At 50.7% G+C, this 18,371-nt stretch overlaps 4 protein-coding genes across 4 annotated transcripts; 2 read left to right on the plus strand and 2 right to left on the minus strand.

Moving 5' to 3' along the window:
• Positions 1–118: 118 nt before the first annotated feature.
• N7503_008600 (uncharacterized protein) lies at positions 119–685 on the plus strand (the record flags this gene model as incomplete). Its single annotated transcript, XM_057068147.1, has 1 exon — positions 119–685. The coding sequence occupies one exon, from the start codon at positions 119–121 to the stop codon at positions 683–685; it is 567 nt and encodes a 188-aa protein (XP_056919002.1).
• A 379-nt stretch (positions 686–1,064) lies between these two features.
• N7503_008601 (DDB1/RSE1 family protein) lies at positions 1,065–4,837 on the minus strand (the record flags this gene model as incomplete). The annotated part of the gene is made up of 5 exons (XM_057068148.1): positions 1,065–1,367; positions 1,438–1,884; positions 1,943–3,849; positions 3,915–4,600; positions 4,743–4,837. The coding sequence occupies 5 exons, from the start codon at positions 4,835–4,837 to the stop codon at positions 1,065–1,067; spliced, it is 3,438 nt and encodes a 1,145-aa protein (XP_056919003.1).
• An 851-nt stretch (positions 4,838–5,688) lies between these two features.
• On the minus strand, positions 5,689–7,835 carry cprA (NADPH--hemoprotein reductase cprA; the record flags this gene model as incomplete). The annotated part of the gene is made up of 2 exons (XM_057068149.1): positions 5,689–5,985; positions 6,045–7,835. The coding sequence occupies 2 exons, from the start codon at positions 7,833–7,835 to the stop codon at positions 5,689–5,691; spliced, it is 2,088 nt and encodes a 695-aa protein (XP_056919004.1).
• Positions 7,836–10,090: 2,255 nt separating this feature from the next.
• On the plus strand, positions 10,091–17,965 carry N7503_008603 (putative cell morphogenesis protein (PAG1); the record flags this gene model as incomplete). Its single annotated transcript, XM_057068150.1, has 3 exons — positions 10,091–10,774; positions 10,841–11,074; positions 11,150–17,965. The coding sequence occupies 3 exons, from the start codon at positions 10,091–10,093 to the stop codon at positions 17,963–17,965; spliced, it is 7,734 nt and encodes a 2,577-aa protein (XP_056919005.1).
• Between the last annotated feature and the right edge of the window lie 406 nt (positions 17,966–18,371).

Genomic DNA, 18,371 nt, shown 5'->3' on the forward strand with positions numbered 1-18,371 from the left:
GAGTTCAATTCTTCCAATTCGGAAAATTGAAAGTTGACGTACCCGCCACCACCCGCCGACCTCGCCCCCCAACAAACAAAAAAAGGGAAGCAGAAACTTCCACCAGGACTCCTCCGCCATGGCTGAACCCCAGGCCGACATGAGCGACGTTGCCGCCGAGGCCGCCGCCGACTTCTTCAACCAGATCTTCGGCGTGATCATCGAAGCTATTTGCCGCTTCGGCCGCAATTTCTACAACTCCTTTGCCGACGTGAGCGTTGGCCGCTGGACCAAGACCATTGGCTCCGTGATCTTCTACATCCTCATCCGTCCCTATATCGAGAAGTTGTTCAAGCTCTTGTACGACCGGGACCGTCGCAAGGAAAAGGAGAAGAAGGAAAAGGAGAGAGCCGCGCTGAAAGGCAAGAAAGCCAAGAAGTCCGCCAACTCTCTGCGCGCTGGTGAGACCGGCAAGGTGCTGGGCGAAGTTGAGACTGAGGATGAGCTTGAGGAGGGCGAGGAGAATCTGGCTCTGGCCAGTGGTGTGCCTGAGTGGAACAAGATGGCTCGCAAGCGCCAAAAGAAGCACATGAAGAACCTCGAGAAGCAGAATGGCAAACAGGCTGAGGATCTTTCTGAGGAGCAATTTCTGGAGCTCCTTGACTGGAGTGAATCGGAGAACGAGGAGGACAAGAAGAAGGCTTGATCTCGACATTTATGCGCTGGCGAGGGACCTTGCAAGAACCGAAAATCATAGACGACCGCTGTGTATCATTTATTCTTCACGATTCTCACACTGTATTAAACTTATTATTCAGCCATATTAGGCTATATTGCTAACTAACTACACATAATGGATTACATCTACTATCAAATGTTGAAGTTCGAGTCGAAGCAAGGTGAAATAGGGAGTCGAATCTCGGGTATGATAAGGATGCCTCATACTAAAACTCGAGACGGTCAACTAGACAACGTACCCGTCTATCACCATTGGCAAAAAAATCTAACAATAATATTCCAAGGTTCAATGCATCATGCATGCCATTCGCCCAATCATAAATAGTAACATAAAGTTGACGTACACATTAATGCAATCTCCGGAGTGCTTCGATCATTCCTTTCACCTCTTCCACATCGCTAGAGCCGACGTCCGCTACGATCTCCTCTTGCAGCTGTGGCTCACAGGTGAGGAATTTCTCGATGAGTTCACCGTCAACGAAACGGTAGGGTGCGTCAGCGGAGCGAGTCAGCGTGCGGAATGCACGGAAGGTATCAAAAGACAGGTCACCCAATGAATCTATCTTACTGGCGATGACACTTTGGAGGGTCATCAGGAAGTCTTGGTGTTCAGGGTTGATCAGTGCGAACAGGTAAATGGAGCCCTCAACCTGGAAGAGAAGTACAACGTTAGTCAATTGCTCGTTGCATGGATATGGACAATATTAGTGCGACACATACGGTTGCCATAAAAGCTCGTGGAGTTACCATCACTGTGCCAAGCTGAGGGATGTTGATTGGACGGATGCGGTTGACCATTTCGCCGAGATTGATCTCGCTAGTTGCGACAAGGCGTTGTTTATCTTGGGCTGTGACGCCGTTCGTATTGCGGGACAAGACAATCAGGTTGCCCTGAGTTTCGCTCACGAGAAGCGTATCATCATCAATAGAGGCGACGGCTGTACTCCACACGGTTTGGTAGTGCCGAGCAACTTCAACCAGCTCGTTCTTGGTGCCATCCTTGCCTGGCACATATTTGACGACACATACACTTTTCATGAGGTCAGCGACTATGATCATGTCGTTGACGACGGTAAGATCAACTGGTGCTGTTGATGTGCGGTAGCTTGCGAGCTTCTCAACCTTGATTGACCCGAAATTATTATTGACCACTTTGTAGACAACAACCTAGAAAGAAAATTAGTATAGTTGCCCTATACTTCGTAGAAAGGGAAACGCTGCTTACAGTCTTGACCAGCGCCGCGACGATTTTGTCACCAAGCATGGCCAATGCCCGGCATCCACCATTCACTTGTAACTCAGCGACCTGGGTCAATTTGCGCCCATGGTCAACCTCCAGGACTAGAATCCGCCCGCGGATTGAACCTTCCCTAGTCTCGTTCAGGTATGAAGTACCAATAACAAACCGATCTTTAGTTGTTTCATTTCCAAGTTCATCCTTTCCAGCCGGGAATTCAGCGCGGATCACACTCTCTATCAGTTCGTCTGTCTTGAGCTCCAACGCATCCAGACGCCGAAACAAGATTTCATCAGCTAGCACAAAGTGACTCTTCACGGCTTCTAGTCCATCTTCTAGCTTCCGATCAATCGTACCAAGTCCGAATGCTTTTTCGGATGGGGAGTAGGCAACGCGGCGGACTGTGGATCCCATCGGTAGGGTTTGGATTTGGGTTGTCCGTTCTTTGTCAACTAGAGCAATCTTGAGTTCGCGTGCGGTAGCCACGGCGATAGAATCAGGATATGCCTCCGCGTTCAAATGGCATATGCGAGATGCACCTTCAGAGTTGACCGCCGAGTAGATGATTCGCCCTTCAGATCCATAAATGAGACTAGGGTTTTCGCAGGTTGCGAACACATTATACAGCCCATCTCCCCTGGGGAGCTTCTTGAACGTTGGTTGTTCAGATCCGAGAATCAGCCTGTTCATACCAGTCAAGGAATAGTCTTTAGGGTCCAGAGAGAATGTGATCACGCTGCCATCAGCCATAGAGATGAAGAGGGTAGGCGGGCTGTCAGCGAGCACGCTGGCTACAAGAACTGACCGAGGGAATGCCTCGCCTGTCTCCCCCAATGATTTAGTCTGAAGCTCAGATAAGTTGTTGACGTCAATAATAGAGATCTTGGCTGATTGAGGGAATCCGACAATGCAGACTCCCGAAGGGCTAGACGGAACTGTCACACCCGAGATTTGCTGGTCCACGCCGAGATCCTTTTCGATGATAAGCTGGGCATTATTTTGGATATCAAAGGAGGCCAGGATCTGACCTCCAGTGACAAGGACCAGGTGGTCATTGCTTGCAGAAGCTGCCGTGATGGCTTTCTGTGTCGGTGATGTCCATTCAAAGGTGACCATGCCACTCTCTAGGTCAGCCACCAGGGCTCGCTTCTCTGTCACTTGTAGAATCCGGCCCCCGGGCAAGTTGGCGGCAAGGAGTGTGCTCTCGTCAAGAGTGAGACCCAAGAAGCTTTCCAGCTCTTCGACTTCTCCGTCAGCACTGAAGCGGAACACGCGTGTCTCGTCAACAAACGTGACTAAAAGTGTGTCCAAGATTTCTCCACTGGTCTGGGCCTGCAGTCCCCAAAGGTCTGTGATGTGATCCATTTCTCCCAGGACACCCAGCTCCTCCATACCCACACCACTTCGCACACTTCGCAGGGTGCCATCATCGAAAGCTCCAGAGCCGGTCACGATGCGAGCTTGCCCAGATGAGAATTCATGAGTTTGACTCTCACTAGTGCGGTTCCCTAGGTCCATCACCGTAAAGTCCAGGATGGGAGCAATATTGGATAGCGTCTGAATGGTCTCAAAACCTCCACTGCCGATCCGGAGAACCTGGGAATCGCCTTGGTGCGATCCAACAAACAAAACTCCACCGCCCAGGTAAACAAGGACGGTTGCTCGAGATGTGGTTCCAAGGTAATCCAGCTTCCAGTCTTCGACGTCGCCGCGACTATCTAGGATAAACATCAAGAAAAAGAGTCTGCCGTAGTCGTCGGCCAACAGCCACCGTTGGCTATCAACCTTCTCCCATGCCACAAAGACAGTGGCCTCGTCAAGATCGCGAGAAATCACATCGTTTGCATTATCATCGATGTATTTAATTGAAGTTTCTCCAAGGACAATCAGTCCTCCTATAATAGCCCATTAGTTCATGCACGCTGGCCAAGCCCGTTATGATCACCACAATAAGACATACCTAATGGAGCTGGAATAGGGATCAAATGTGAAGAACCCATATCAAGCTCGTGTCCAAATACTCCACCATCCAGCTTCTTGTCCTGCACCTGGTTGAAACTCGCGTCTGCGGGCCCACTCGACGTCGCCCGACTAAACTCCAGTTCCCGAATGCGCAGTCGAACCTTCTTCCGATTATCCTCATACAAAATAGCCAGCCACGGCTGATTCGATGCGGAATGCAAGAATGCAGACGACCGAACGAACAATTCGTCAATCCGCGACGAAGTAGGCTCACCAAGCTCGCCCACCTGCGGCGCATCAGGTTGCGACGCAGCTTGTGAAACACGGCCTTTGCGCTTCGTTAACTCAACGATCGGGATCACAACCACCACACCCTCGTATATCTCCAGTGTCATGAAGCGCCCAGTGGGGTCAAGAAGACAACGCGGGTTCGATTCAGATTCGCGAGCCGAGGGCTCAGAAATGTCAACATAGCTGCGGGCGGTTTTGATTTCATTTTTCTCGTGGTCCCATACTAGCGTAAAATACTTATATTGGTCTGTGCCGACGAAAAGGTGGTCGGTTCGTGAATTTGCTGGTGCTGGGAGGCGAGCGAGCATTGTTACCTGCGCGTAGATCGCGCGGGTGGCTGCGAGCGTCAGGCCATCTGGTGTGAGGGTGTAGAATTCAAGTCGATTCGCTTTGCTGTGTCATTTCCGAAATACATTAGCCTTCTTGTCATGGGTTTGCTGGGAACAGCGTGCTAAACTGCGCATGCGTTGTGGTCCCCGCATGGACCAAAACCCAATATCCTCATCGGTGGGCAAATAGCAACAGTAGCACTCACGCAGCAACTAGGCAGTCCTCCTCCGGGTTGATAAAGTTCAGCTTCACCGCATGGCGAATGCCACTTGCGCGGTGGATGGGCACCACGTAGGCCATGGTCTCTATCCTGCGATCCTCGGTAGGTTAATTCGTGCTAGGGCAGCTCTATCGCCGGGCCAGTGCGGGGGATTTAGGGCCACCGGAAAAGAAGCTGGGCAAGTCCGGTGAGATCTGAAAGCAAATCAAGGCTGGGAATCCAGATGGCGCATTTCTTTAATTTGGAGGCCAAAGGATTGGGAGCTGTGGTGAAGTTGATGTTCTTTGCCGGGCGGTCCCACGATTAAGTCCGCGCTTACAGCCGAAAACAGGATGTATTAGACCATAGATGATATGATAGACACATGGGTTCAACATTCATTAACAGAAGGATCATGATAAATAACATTCATGGATTCCATTATCTCTCTAGAACTGGGACCTACAGATTGCCTTTTCCTATTAGCTATTTTCTATTTCAACCAATACGTCACAACAAGACCTGACGACCATTTATCTCCACGTGACCTATGAAATCCGCATTCTATACAGTTGGAACTACTTGAGTTCTATCCTTGTAATGGCATGGAAGTATATTATTTGTCCAAGTAGAAAGCAACAGGTCTTTTTGACATCAATTTCATAGATTCTCAGAGTCTATTTGTCCTAGTAAATGTCAATCCAATCTACATAATCACCAATTCACCCCGCATAAGGCAGTGCTCCCACGCAACAAAACGACCAGGGAGAAAAGAACGAGAAAGGAACCCAGAAAGGCCAAATGCGAGGCATAAGTAAAGTACAAAGCTCGCCGACATGACGTAAGGCTATTCAAGAAAAAAGGTCGTGAATATATATGCTGATTCATCTAGAATGTGAAGAGGAATTTGGTGGGAACAACCAAATGAAATAGAAAATAGCAAGTTCATCAATCATGACCACACATCCTCCTGGTAGCTGCCGCTACTACGCATGTGCTTGACCATCTCCTCACCCTTCTCGGCGGGATAACCACGCTGCTCAGCAATGATGTGACCAAGAACCAAGTTGACCTCCCGGGCCATGTTGGCGGCATCACCACAGACGTAGAAGTTGGCCTTTTGCTTGAGAAGCTCGCTCACAAGCGGGGCGTTCTCCTTGAGGCGGTGCTGGACGTAAACCTTCTGGGAACCCTCACGAGAGAAAGCAGTGATGATCTTCAACTTGTCACCGAGCTGATCTTGGTAAGTCTAATAGGAGGAAAGTTAGCATGTTTGATATTAAAAGCCGAATAGGCTCCGTATCATACCTTGAATTCATCCTGGTAGATGAAGTCCTCATCCTGCTTACGGCATCCGAAGAACAGAACAGTGGTGCCGACATTCTCGCCCTTGGCGGCCAGAGCAGCACGTTCCTGAATGAAACCGCGGAAAGGAGCCACACCGGTACCGGGACCAACCATGATAATCGGCTTCGAAGGATCGGAAGGAAGCTTGAAGTTGGAGTGGCGCACGTGAACCGGCACGTGGATACCGTCGTACTTGTTGCGAGGACCAGAGATCGAGTAAGTCAGACCGTGGGGATCGGGAGATGGGTCGCCATTCTGCTTCTGCTTGAGAGCCAGGAGGTAGTTGGTGGTCACACCCTTCACCATGTGCGAGGCACCAGGCAGGCGAACGGACTCGACGACAGCGGTGATGCTGATCTTGTCCTTTTGAACCAGAGAAGAGGAAGAGATGGAGTAGTACCGGGGCTGAAGCTTGTTGAGACCTTCAATAAGCAGAGAGAATGGGACGGCGGAGAAAGTCTGCGAGGTGATGCTCTGGAGAGCCTGAGCGATATTGAAGCACTGGCTGGTGATCTTCTCGTGGAAGTAATCTTTGTCACTACCCAGACGAACAATTTCGGCCTTGCTAGCCTCATCGGGGGCGAACGCAGCGAGCGAAGAGACAAATTGGCGAGAGACGGGGGCGCAAGCTTCCATGTAGTAACGAACAGCAGCATCGTAGGTGGTTGGGGTTGGGATGGGAACCTTAGCAGTGACATCGATGCCCTTGATGCTGATAACCGTGTGGCGCTTGTTCTCAAGACCAAAGACCTGGAGGAACCGATCAACCTCAGCACCAGCATTGGTTGGCCAAATCGCGATGTGATCACCAGTCTGGTAGCTCAGGTTGCTATCAGAAATGTCGATTTCCATGTGCAGACAGTTGCGGTCCTTGACAGTGAACAGTTCACGGGATTCGCCAATTGGGGCGATGTACGGGTTGTGAGCGGAGTACGGGCCCTTGGCGCGACCCTCACGGTGGGCGGTGGTGGGCTCTCCCAGGTACACAGAGTCATCCTCGGGAGTCTTCTCCTCATCCTCAGACACACAGAAGACCGGTTCGTAGACAGATTCACGCTCCTGGAGACCCAATGACTCGGACAGAGCAGCCCACATGGGCTCCTTCCAGGCGAGGAAGTCCTCCTCCATAGTTCCGGCACCGTCATCACCTTCACCAGCAGCTCCAATGCGCTGGGCACCGAGCTTGGTCAGAGCAGCATCGACATGGCGGACCATCGAGTTGTAGTGTTCGTAAGTGTTGTTACCGAGACCGAAAGCGACATACTTAAGAGAGGACAGCGGCGAGTCATCCGCAGCGGCGCCGCTCTCAAAAGCAACATCCTCCGAGGTAAGGAACTGGTAGAACTCCACGGCATTGTCCGTCGGCTCGCCCTCACCGTAAGTGGCCAGAACGAAGAAGGCCACCTTGTCGTCGGGGAATTTGTCCAGGTTCTCGTAGTCGTAATCCTCAATATCGGCCACCATAGTCTTGAGACCAAAGCGCTGGGAGCCCTCCTTGGCCAGACGGGAAGCGTAGTCCTCAGCGGTACCAGTTTGCGAGCCATAGAAGATCACACAGTTCTTGCCCGTCTCATCCATCTTCTCGATGATGTCGCGGGTCTTGCCGCTCTTCGCGCCACCATTCAGGGAGGCTCCGGAGGAGGCATAGGGATCCTTAGGGACAGCCCAGTAGGTGCCCTTGGTGAAGTAGGCGACGCTACCCACCAAGAGAACCACCAGGACCGCCAAATCGAGGGTGTCGAGTTGCGCCATTGCGATCGGATGTAGGGGGAGGGGGGAGGTCCGTGTAGAGAATTCCCTGGCAATAAAGCGGGAAAACCCTCAATAGAAAGGAAAGCAGAAAACAAGGCCAATCGTAGGCTAGGACTGAGTCAGTGCCCTCTAACTACACACTTTTCTTGACCTGGTTATAATCAAAAGAACGGAAAACCCCTATTGTTCAGGGAAGAGAAGAGGCGAAGTGGTCTGACCACCGGGTTCGGTCCAAAAAGTGGATCGCTTGGTGCCTCACCGACTAATGTTGTGCAGAGTCGGAGTGAAGACAAGGGCTTATCTGATCGATCAAAGGGCAGACAACTAAAGGAATAGGAAATAGGAAAGAATGGAGAAGTAAAAACGGGGTAGACCAAGAATTATAATGAAGATCTTCAAATACAGATTAACCTTCCTCGGCTAGGGGCCATTTATATAATGCTGGGGGGCCAAATGCCATGATCGGAAAGGGAATTCGGCCCTTTGAAGTAAAGATTCAAGCGTCATACCACATTAGTTACCACATTTGGTGCATTAATTGGGGGGACCAGTATAAATCGTAGTCACCCTCGGGTATGCGCCCGTTCGGTAAGACGATGCGGGAGATCCTCTCCGCATGTGGGACAAAGGCCTTCTCTCACATTCTGTGGCAACGATGGAACTTTGGTACGTTCCGGCACGAGAAGCCTTTCGGAAACAACTTAGGCAACTTCCCACGCTTCCGCGTTTTCCTGTGAACTGTTTGACCCATTGCATAGTGCGGCCGGATTCCGCAGTTGTGCGGCTTTCATAGTGACTTCTCCGAAGGCCTATTAAAGGGCTTGCTGCTCTTCCCAGGGCTTTCTAACCCAGAAATTCTTAAATGGGGGAAATTCTTTATATGTGGGGGCTATAGAGTGACTATACCCCTAGTATCTGCATAGTCTACAAACGACTCGATATTGCCCGATTCAAGGTTAAGCTGTTTCCCCGGTATCGATTCATTTCTATTTGTCCATATTTAGCTCGAAAGTTATTCTGGAATTGCCAGTGCTTCAGTCCAACTTACTTCAACCCCACATCTGCAGAGTCTATAAGCCGAGATGGCAGATGTGCACCTGCAGTTCTCTGTACATAAGCATGCGATGGACCATCGACATATAGTCCGTCCGAGATCCGACAAATGCCGGAGATCGCTAGAGACTTTGATGACTGCCCGCTTCTTAAATCAATCAAATAAGATTTGACCTATGTTTGATAGTGTCCAATCAATCCACCTAATATTTAAACGTTCCTTCCACTAGCTGGAGGAACGGCACTTCGTGGAAGACATGTCCCTTGTCCCCACAAAGACGTTGCGCGGTTTCATGTCTACCTGAGCACACGACTCCACGAGTTCCCCTGGATCGGGACGTTTCAGCTTTTGTTAAATACGATCGATGCTTGAATAGTCTACGACGATGTATCCACTGAAACGGCATTTCCAGGTTTTCTGTGCCTTGTTCCTGGTTCCTACAGCATGGCCGCATGAACATTTGCCACTATACTTTAAGTACGGGACTTTGATTCGCTGCCTTATCGTTTAGATTGGAATAGAATTGAGAGGACATCAAGGCCTAAAATTCCTAGTGTAAGTCTAGACTACGATGTTAATGAAAAACTGAAGCTTGTTTAGATGAAACATATCTTATAGATCAGATTCCAAGTGCCGTGACTGACAAAGAGGTGTTATTGCGCCCAACGCGATTGGGCGTACAAAATGTCCCGAGTTGAGAAAAAAAACGTACAGTTGCTTGCAGGAACTTGGCACATTTCTTTGATTCGAATGAGAACATAGTAGTAAATAAAATCCATACCCCCTTTTCTAAATATAAAAGACCGTGTTGAAGGGAGCAAAAAGCGGTTCCCCGGGCGCGAATAAACATCTAAAAAGCTCTCGCTATCCGCGCTTCTCCAGACCTTCAACCAACCACCCTCAATAGACCGCCCATCCCCCGAATGGATTGAGCCGCCATGAACTGTGACTGGCTCACTGCTGACACTCTTGACACGGCCGCCTGCATGAGATTCAACCAGGCAATGAGTCGTTAACTTGTACCAGTAAGCTGTGTCCGCTGCAGTGCCATCCCGCCTCGCAGTCCCTTGCGACCCTGTCATTCCTTCTCCCTCCCTGGTCAAACAGGACTAAAGGTACCGGGCCCTTTTGCTAACTGCTGGTCTTCCTGGTGACAGTGGCATCCCATCCGGCCAAAGCTGCTGGCCCCGGCCAGCAACCAATGCTGCCCCTCATCCCTGACGACCTCAAATCTGCGCCGCACCATACCCTCCCATCCGCGACAGAGTGGCGAGGGACGAGAACAGCCCAATCTACCCCAATGCACAGTCGTGAGTCGTCTGCGGTCCGTGGCAGAGCGACCGACCCTTCCGCGCTAGCCCCGACCTTACAAGCCCGCCGCGGCCATTCGGGCTCCAAAAGCCCCGACGTGTCAGCCGGTCGACCTGCAGGATATGACGCAGGATTGGAAAGACGGCCGTCGAACTCGTACGGTCATCACCGGCAGACCTCAATAGTCCATGGCATGCAACATTCACGGAATCCGAGCATGGCGGGTTCGACCGCTTCCAGTCCACTGAGCCCGGAGCTCATCGCGTCCCTCGGTCGTGGTGCACCTGACGATGCCGCCGTTTTGCCTTCAAAGCTCGATCAGCTGGACACCCATTCGAACCACCAAAGCCCGGCGGGGGCGTCGTCGACTTATGGACCGCCGGGGACATTGAGCACTATTCAGGATACCGACGCTGATGAAAGGATGGATGGCAGTCCCGCAAGCCTTGTGCATAAACGGATGAATTCGGGAGGGAAATCAAGACGGGATCGGTCTCATAGTCGTTCGCATTCGAAGCATCATTCCGAATCCAAGACGGTGGGCGAGTATGCACTACACCATCTATTCAACTCGGTAAGACAAGTGCCGTCCCAGATGGTGAAGACTGATGTACGATGTGGTTGCTGACGAGAAGCAAAGTTTGTTGGTCAAGCCGACAGTAAGATTAACCAGGCAATATTAAAGCTTGGAGATTCGGAAGCTCCCGTGGAGGAGGTTTGCGGACCTGGAGCGGACCCGAATTTCGATCAATTGATTTCAGCGCTGGGACATATCGCAAGACTGAAACCAAAGCCTTTGATTGATACAATCATGCTATGGCGAAAAGGGAAGGGAGATGCGGCTATCACTGCAAGGCAAATGACAAACGAGCTGGTAAGCAAACCCCGGCCTGGGTGGTATGTCTTCTGCGCAAGAATAAGACTCACTAACATGGAAATTTTTGTTAAGCCAAAGCCTGTGATAACAGAGAATGGGGTGCTCATGCGCCGTAATACGGAACCGACCCAGCCAGCCATCGACTCAACTGCTCCTTCAGAAAAGCTACAGCCGTCTACGCCTTTCCTTGGCCGCCATGACGACGTTGCGCTGGTCGAACGTCGTGCCACTGTCTCGGTATACTTGGTGTGCAGAGTACTAATTGAGATCTTCAATCAGAGTAGCTTGGCGTCAATCACGGTTGATATGGCAGATCGCCTGGAAGACATAGTTTTTGGTCAGCTCAAAACAGTCGATCCTGACCAGATCTCCGCATCCCCTCTGCGGATGGCAAATTGGCGGATATATGGCCAATTGCTGGGGATAATGAGCGATGTGAACTTTACTAGCGTTGCGAATCGCTTCCTGGTGGAGCTGGATCGGTATCAAAAGGAAGAAGCAAGTCGAGGCCCATCGCGCGAGGGCGATGCAAAATCCGAGTTGCTCATTCTGGGAATGAGATATCTGCGCCTGCCGATGGCCACGGACAGCTGGACCAAGGCCTGTGATTTCATGCGGTCACTGGCACGCTTGTTTGTGAATGCCCATGGGCAAAAGATAAAGCAAGCATATTGTTATGTGATTGAGAAACTACTGCTGCCTGTGGCGGCCAACCCGGTCTGTGACCTCTCGCTGCCTCGGTGGAAGGAATTTGTGGATTTGGTCCAGTCTCGCTTGACGCAGCTCCTTACCAAACCTCGCCATTGGAGTGCTGCATTCTCTCTGAACGTGCTGTTGCTTTGCATATCCAATAAGGAAACTTTTTCTTCGCAGTGGCTTTCGATGATATCCAGTTTGCCCCCAAGGCTCAAGGATCGTCCCACTCGCGCTCCGGCTCTACAGGCTATATGTCGTCTGGTTTGGACATATTTCTTCCGTTATTCTGACTCCCCTACCACAACTCTCAAGAAAGTTGAGGAAGTAGTCAAAATTGCGCTGCCAACAGGACGGAGGACTTACCTCACTGCTGAACCAGCCATTGCCGACCCGTTAATCCAACTGATTCGTATGATTGGATTCAAACATCCTGACGTGTGTTTCCGGACAATCATATTCCCTCTGATCAACTCTGACCTGTTCTTGTCGGGCCGAGACCTGAAGATTGAACAAATGGAGCCAGAGAAGATGGTAATTGGAATTCGGGCTTTCCTTGCGACGATGTCAGATCTAGAAACAAGTGACCAGCTCTGCCCTCCGTTCCCAACAGGCTCTCTTCCTAATCCTTTCCTGGATGCATCTAGCCCAATCTACTTCCATCGTCCACAGCTGCTTGCTGAACCCAAGTTTGGCGTGGTCTCTGAGAAGTCGGACCCGTCTGCCTCTTGTCCGGTCAATATATCGAGGCTTAGTGATAATGTCAAGGAATACTACCTCCGCTTCTGCGAGGTTCTTGGCAAGATTACTATTCTTTGTGACAACACATTCGGTGGCCAGGCAGTTTTAGACGAGAAATTCGGTGGAACGACGCCGAAGACTCCCATTACCGAGGCATTTGGCTTTGGGCGTCGTGACGACCATATAAACACCCTGGATCAGAAACAAGGATTTTATGATCTTCTCCATGTGGCAGTCCAAGCTTTACCTCGTTGTCTCTCAGACCATATACCGTTCAACTCCTTGATTAACCTTCTCTGCACCGGAACTGCTCATGTCCAGTCGAATATTGCTAGATCGTCGGCAGATTCGTTGAAGGCTATTGCCCGACAATTGCATGCTCAGCAAGTAACCATTGGGTTCGCAAGGTTTATTTTTAATTTTGATGCCCGATATTCTACCATGTCTGACGAAGGAATGCTGGGGCCCGGCCACATTGAATCCACACTACGGCTATACGTTGAGCTTCTGCAAATTTGGATTGATGAAATCAAGCAGAAAACCAAGGAAGCATCCTCGGATCAGCTTGAAAAGTCCATTTCGGGTAGTCGAGCCCTGCATCTTGATCTATCAAGTGTTCTTGCCCATGTGGAGGAAATCGAGTCTCACGGGCTTTTCTTTCTCTGTTCACAATCACGACGGGTCCGCGCATTTGCTATCAACGTTCTGCGTCTCATCACCGAGTTCGATAGAGCTCTCGGTAAAGAAAACACGCGAATAATCAGAATTCTGGAGGCCGATTCTCAGCAGATCTTGGACGTCAACGACGAGCAGCTCACTGTTGCTGAGAGGAGCCGGATTCAAAAAGGCAAGAGGAGAAGTGCTTCGCAAAATACGCTCATTGAGCTGTGTAGCAGCGAGGTCTCATACGACTCCACGCTGTGGGCTAAAGTTTTCCCGAATATCATCCGGGTCAGCTTCGAGACATGTCCGTTTGCCGTGACACTGGGAAGAGAGATTGTCTGTGCACGCCTGGTTCAGATGCACAAGCTTATCTCGTCGCTTGCTGAAAGTACGAGGGTCACTCAATACTCCCCAGTGGATATCTACCAGAGTCGTCCCATGGGACGAAGCAATATGACAGCTGAGATCCTGGTGGAGCAATGGAAGCTTTATCTTGTCATGGCCTGCACAACGGTCACCAGTGTGGGTGCTCAATCTCAGAGTCAGTTGGCGAATGCCCAACTGCATGCTCGTAAGACATCCAAGGGAGCACAAGCACAATCCCAGGATAAGATCAGTTCTGCACGGAGCCTCTTTGCATTTGTGATCCCACTTCTATCGGCTGAAAGGGACTCAATTCGGGCTGCTATCGTGGTTGCGCTCGGGTCTATCGCCAAGAATCTCTACCGGACCCTGCTGGAGTCTCTCCAGTATGCTGTGACAACATGCAACGAAGAGGCCAAGATTCGAATTGGTACCCATCATCGTACGCCAAGCAGCCCCCGTCGAAATCGTAAGACGGACCGCCTCCGTACCGAAGTAACTAACGTATATAAACTCACCTCCCACTTCCTTCGTGAGCCCGATGTTTGTAACGACGACTGGATTGTCAACAACCTGATCACGTATGCGAAGGATCTCCGAATTTTCCTGAGTGATGCCGAGGTTCAAAATGACTGGGAGTTCCAGCGTCTGCGATTTCATTACTGTGGTTTGATGGAGGAGCTATTCGAAGGCGTCAACCGAACCAAAGACCCCTCTCGCTGGATGCCTTTTGAGTCTAGGAAATCTGCTTTCTCACTCATGGAAGACTGGTGTGGCTATTCTCCCAACCAGGCCCAGATTACTGAACGAGAAGATAACATGCGCAAATTTGCCATGGCTCAACCGCATGACGGTGGTGAGATGCGGAATACCGCTGCTGCCATGGAGATCGAGAAGAAGAACCTCCGAGCAGCGGCTCTGAGTGCAATGGCTTCTCTCTGTGCGGGCCCAATTAGCATCACCACTGAAAGTGGATCTGTGCTTCAATTCGATGTCGGCCGCATGCTCTCCTGGATTGATATAATTTTCAACACCATTAGTGATAAGTGGCATTCAATCGGCCGTCGTGCCTTGAAGAATCTGATCATTCACAACAAGGAGCATGCCTATTTGATTGAACGATCTATAGAGATGTGCTATGTGGCCGAGCGACCAAAGGCCCTTGAAAGCTATTTTGAGGTTGTGACTGAAGTCCTGATTGAGCACCCTGACTACCCGCTTCGATTTTGGAGAATCCTAGGTGCGGTTCTCGTAACCCTAGGCAATGAGAAGCGCGAAATCCGAATGAAATCGGCCAAGCTACTCCGCCGACTTGAAGAGCGTCACCAGAAAAACTCGCGTATCCAAGACTTTGATATCAGCATCTCGGATAAAACCACAGCGGTATATAAGCTCGCTCAGTTTGAGACTTCGAAACGACTAGCGGTCCAGCACTCCGATCTGGCTTTCACTTTGTTCTCAGAGTTTACTCAGCACTTCCGCAACCTTCGCGCTGACAGTCAACGCAATATGGTTGCTGCGATCTTGCCATGGGTTCAGACTATGGAGCTGCAGGTGGATCCCAACGGTGGTCCGACCGCAAGGTCTTACATGCTCCTTGCCAATCTCTTCGAAATCACTATCCGCTGCAGCACTATCCTACCAAACCAGGTCCAGGCATTATGGCAGGCGCTAGCAACTGGCCCGCATGGAGGCAATGTTCAACTTGTTCTTGACTTTATCATCAGTCTCTGCCTGGAGCGAAAAGAGCAAAACTTTGTGGATTACGCTAAACAGATTGTTGTCTTCCTGGCAGGAACTCCTGCCGGTTCAAAGGTCATTGAATTTTTCATGCTGCAGGTCGTCCCTAAAAACATGGTACAGGAACGAAAGGATCTCACGCCGCCGCCTCCTGACCTAGCCAGCTTGCCCTACGTTGCTGATCTAGCATCAGTACTCCCTGTGGGGAACAAACAAGCCGGTCTCTCACTTGGACAAGTGGCCCTTATTTTCCTTGTTGATCTTATGGTGGCGCCCGTCACCCTGGCGATGGCAGACGTGGTCAAACTTCTCCACGTGGTACTTATTCTTTGGGATCACTACACTGTGACTGTGCAAGAGCAAGCTCGTGAAATGCTAGTCCATCTAATCCATGAGCTCATTGCCGCCAAGCTAGAGGACGATGCACCTGCAGGCGCTCGGCAGTCGATCGAAGATTTTGTCGAGGCAATTCGCAAGAGTGACCCAGTCGTTGTGTGGGAGTACGAGGAGAACAATGGCAAAGACGAAGAAGTCGATGATCGCCGGGTACCGCCTTCGATGGCTGCTGCTACTCGAGATGTGATTAAGTTCTTCAGTTACGCTTACGAGGGCGTTGGTGAACTTTGGGCTAAGGAGGCGCTGAACTGGGCAACCTCCTGCCCTGTTCGACATTTGGCATGTCGGTCATTCCAAATTTTCCGTTGCATTTCGACATCGTTAGATTCACAAATGCTAGCGGACATGCTAGCCCGGCTTTCGAATACTATTGCAGATGAAGAAACCGATTACCAGACCTTCTCTATGGAGATTCTCACTACGTTGAAGATCATCATCAGCTCTCTGGCCCCGGCAGATATTTTGCACTACCCCCAACTTTTCTGGACCACATGTGCTTGTCTGAATACCATTCATGAGAGTGAATTTATTGAGACACTTGGCATGTTGGAAAAGTTCCTGGACCCCGTGGATCTCAGTGACCCTGCTGTGGTGGAACAGCTTCTCGAGGGACAACCGCCTAAGTGGGAGGGTGGATTTGATGGTCTTCAGGACCTAGTCTTCAAAGGACTCAAATCCTCCAAGTCATTCAACCGTACGTTGGATGTACTCCATCGCCTTAGCGGGCTTCCAAACAACGCCCTTATCGGAGATGGAACTCGGCAGCTATTCACGGTGCTAGCTAATTTACCTTCCTTCCTCGAGTGCTTTGACCAGGAGTTTTCTGATCCAAAGCCCATCGCGCATGCCAGCTTACTTGCTCGTGTGGCGGAGAATGAAGGATGTCCCCGACTCGCAGCGTCGTTGTTCGGTTTCGCCAACCAGCAATACAAGACTGAGGCTGTTTTTCTCGATCATATAGTAACGGAGATCAAGTCCTACTACTTTCCACAGCTCGACTTCCAATGCCTTATCTTCCTTATGGGCCTCCTCACGAACACAACGGATTGGTTCCGAGTCAAGACCATGAAAATTCTTTGTGTCATGATCCCTGAGGTCGATATGCGCCGCAGCGAAGTCACTTGTCATGGCCCCGATCTGATTTCGCCTCTGTTGCGACTTCTGCAGACCAACTTATGTCCACAGGCCCTTGAGGTATTGGATAACATCATAACAGTCTCTGGTAATCCGATGGAGCGTCATCACCTCCGTATGAGTATGGCATCTGCGGCTTCGTCGCGTGCTATACGCAAGGAGTACGAACGGATCCAAAGTCTGTATGGAATTCCCGAACCCACAGGCTGGTCAGTCCCTATGCCTGCAACACAGTCAACTATTACTCGCAACAACGTTCACGCTGTCTTCTACACCTGTGCCGAGGCTGAGGATATGAACCGTCGGGACACCTTGACACCCGATGTGGAATTCCGTGCCGATGAATACAGTGACTCATACTTCCCCATGAGAGCCGATACAATGAAATCGATCGACACCCAGACCGACGGCAACATTGGTGATATCGTCCAAAAACTGGACAGCTTGGATGACTTCTTTGAAGAAACAGAGATCAACGTTCCGACACTCAACGCGGTGGCTCCGCCAATGCTTCGAGGATTCACTGGTAGCTACGTGGATACCAACGCCCACTTGTATGACCAGCAAACAGCACCTATCCTGCGCAAATCCCTCGCTCGGACAGGCTCTACATCCTCATTTCACAACGGTCTTGCAGAATCTCACCCGTCCAAGTTCCGCTTTGATGCTCCTGGAATGCCCTCTCCAGTCAGCGTTACCTCTCAAACCACCTCTGGCTCAGGCCTTCGACCCGCTTCCCATACACGGTCTGTCACATCGCCCGCCAACAACCTCTTCGTCCACACTGCACCGGGCTCTCACGGTACCCACCCAGTGGGCTTCGGTGAATCAGCCTTCCTCTCCGATGACGACATTGAAGAGACACAATCGGATGTGGACGACCGCCCAACGACCGCCAGAAGAGCCCATCCCCCAATGCCACCAATGGTCCGCAGCGCAACAGAGGGAGGGGGCTCACATTCCATCGAGTCCATGATCCGAAGCGGCATGCGACGACTGACCGGTGGCGCAGCCAACAACCGCGAAAAAGAACGGCAACGCGATCTCCTTCGCGCCCAACACCGTGCCATGGTCCAGACAGCCAACTCTCCTCGTGTCCCCAAAGTACCGGAAGAGTATCTTGCCGGCCCGACTAGCCACCCCACGTCTCCGAGGTAGACGTGTGGACTATAACCTCTTTGATTTGTTCTCTGTCTTCTATTGCGCAATCTTTTTTTTTTCTTCATCTCTGCTTTATTCCCCAGCCTGACTCATCATTTCGAGGGCGTTTGGATTTGTCCACATATATCATACCCTCTTGCCTATTTCTGCATGCCTTTGGGTACTCACTCTTTGCTCGTGGTACTTGATCTATCTGTATATTATTTCTCTATCAATTATGTTGGTAGATGTGTTTTGATCACTGGCGTTTGATATTCACGAGGAATAAGATACAGGATATCCATTCTTTTCACGCCTGAGTTTGGCCGCATCTCCATGAAGATCATTAAGATCATATAAACGGTGGGCAGCACTCGATGCCCAGGAGGCGAATTCTATGAAATTTTCAAATTTTGTTAGCTCA

Source organism: Penicillium pulvis (assembly GCF_028828015.1).
Source record: "Penicillium pulvis strain IBT 33274 chromosome Unknown contig_7_segment1_segment0, whole genome shotgun sequence".
Lineage (NCBI taxonomy): Eukaryota > Fungi > Ascomycota > Eurotiomycetes > Eurotiales > Aspergillaceae > Penicillium > Penicillium pulvis.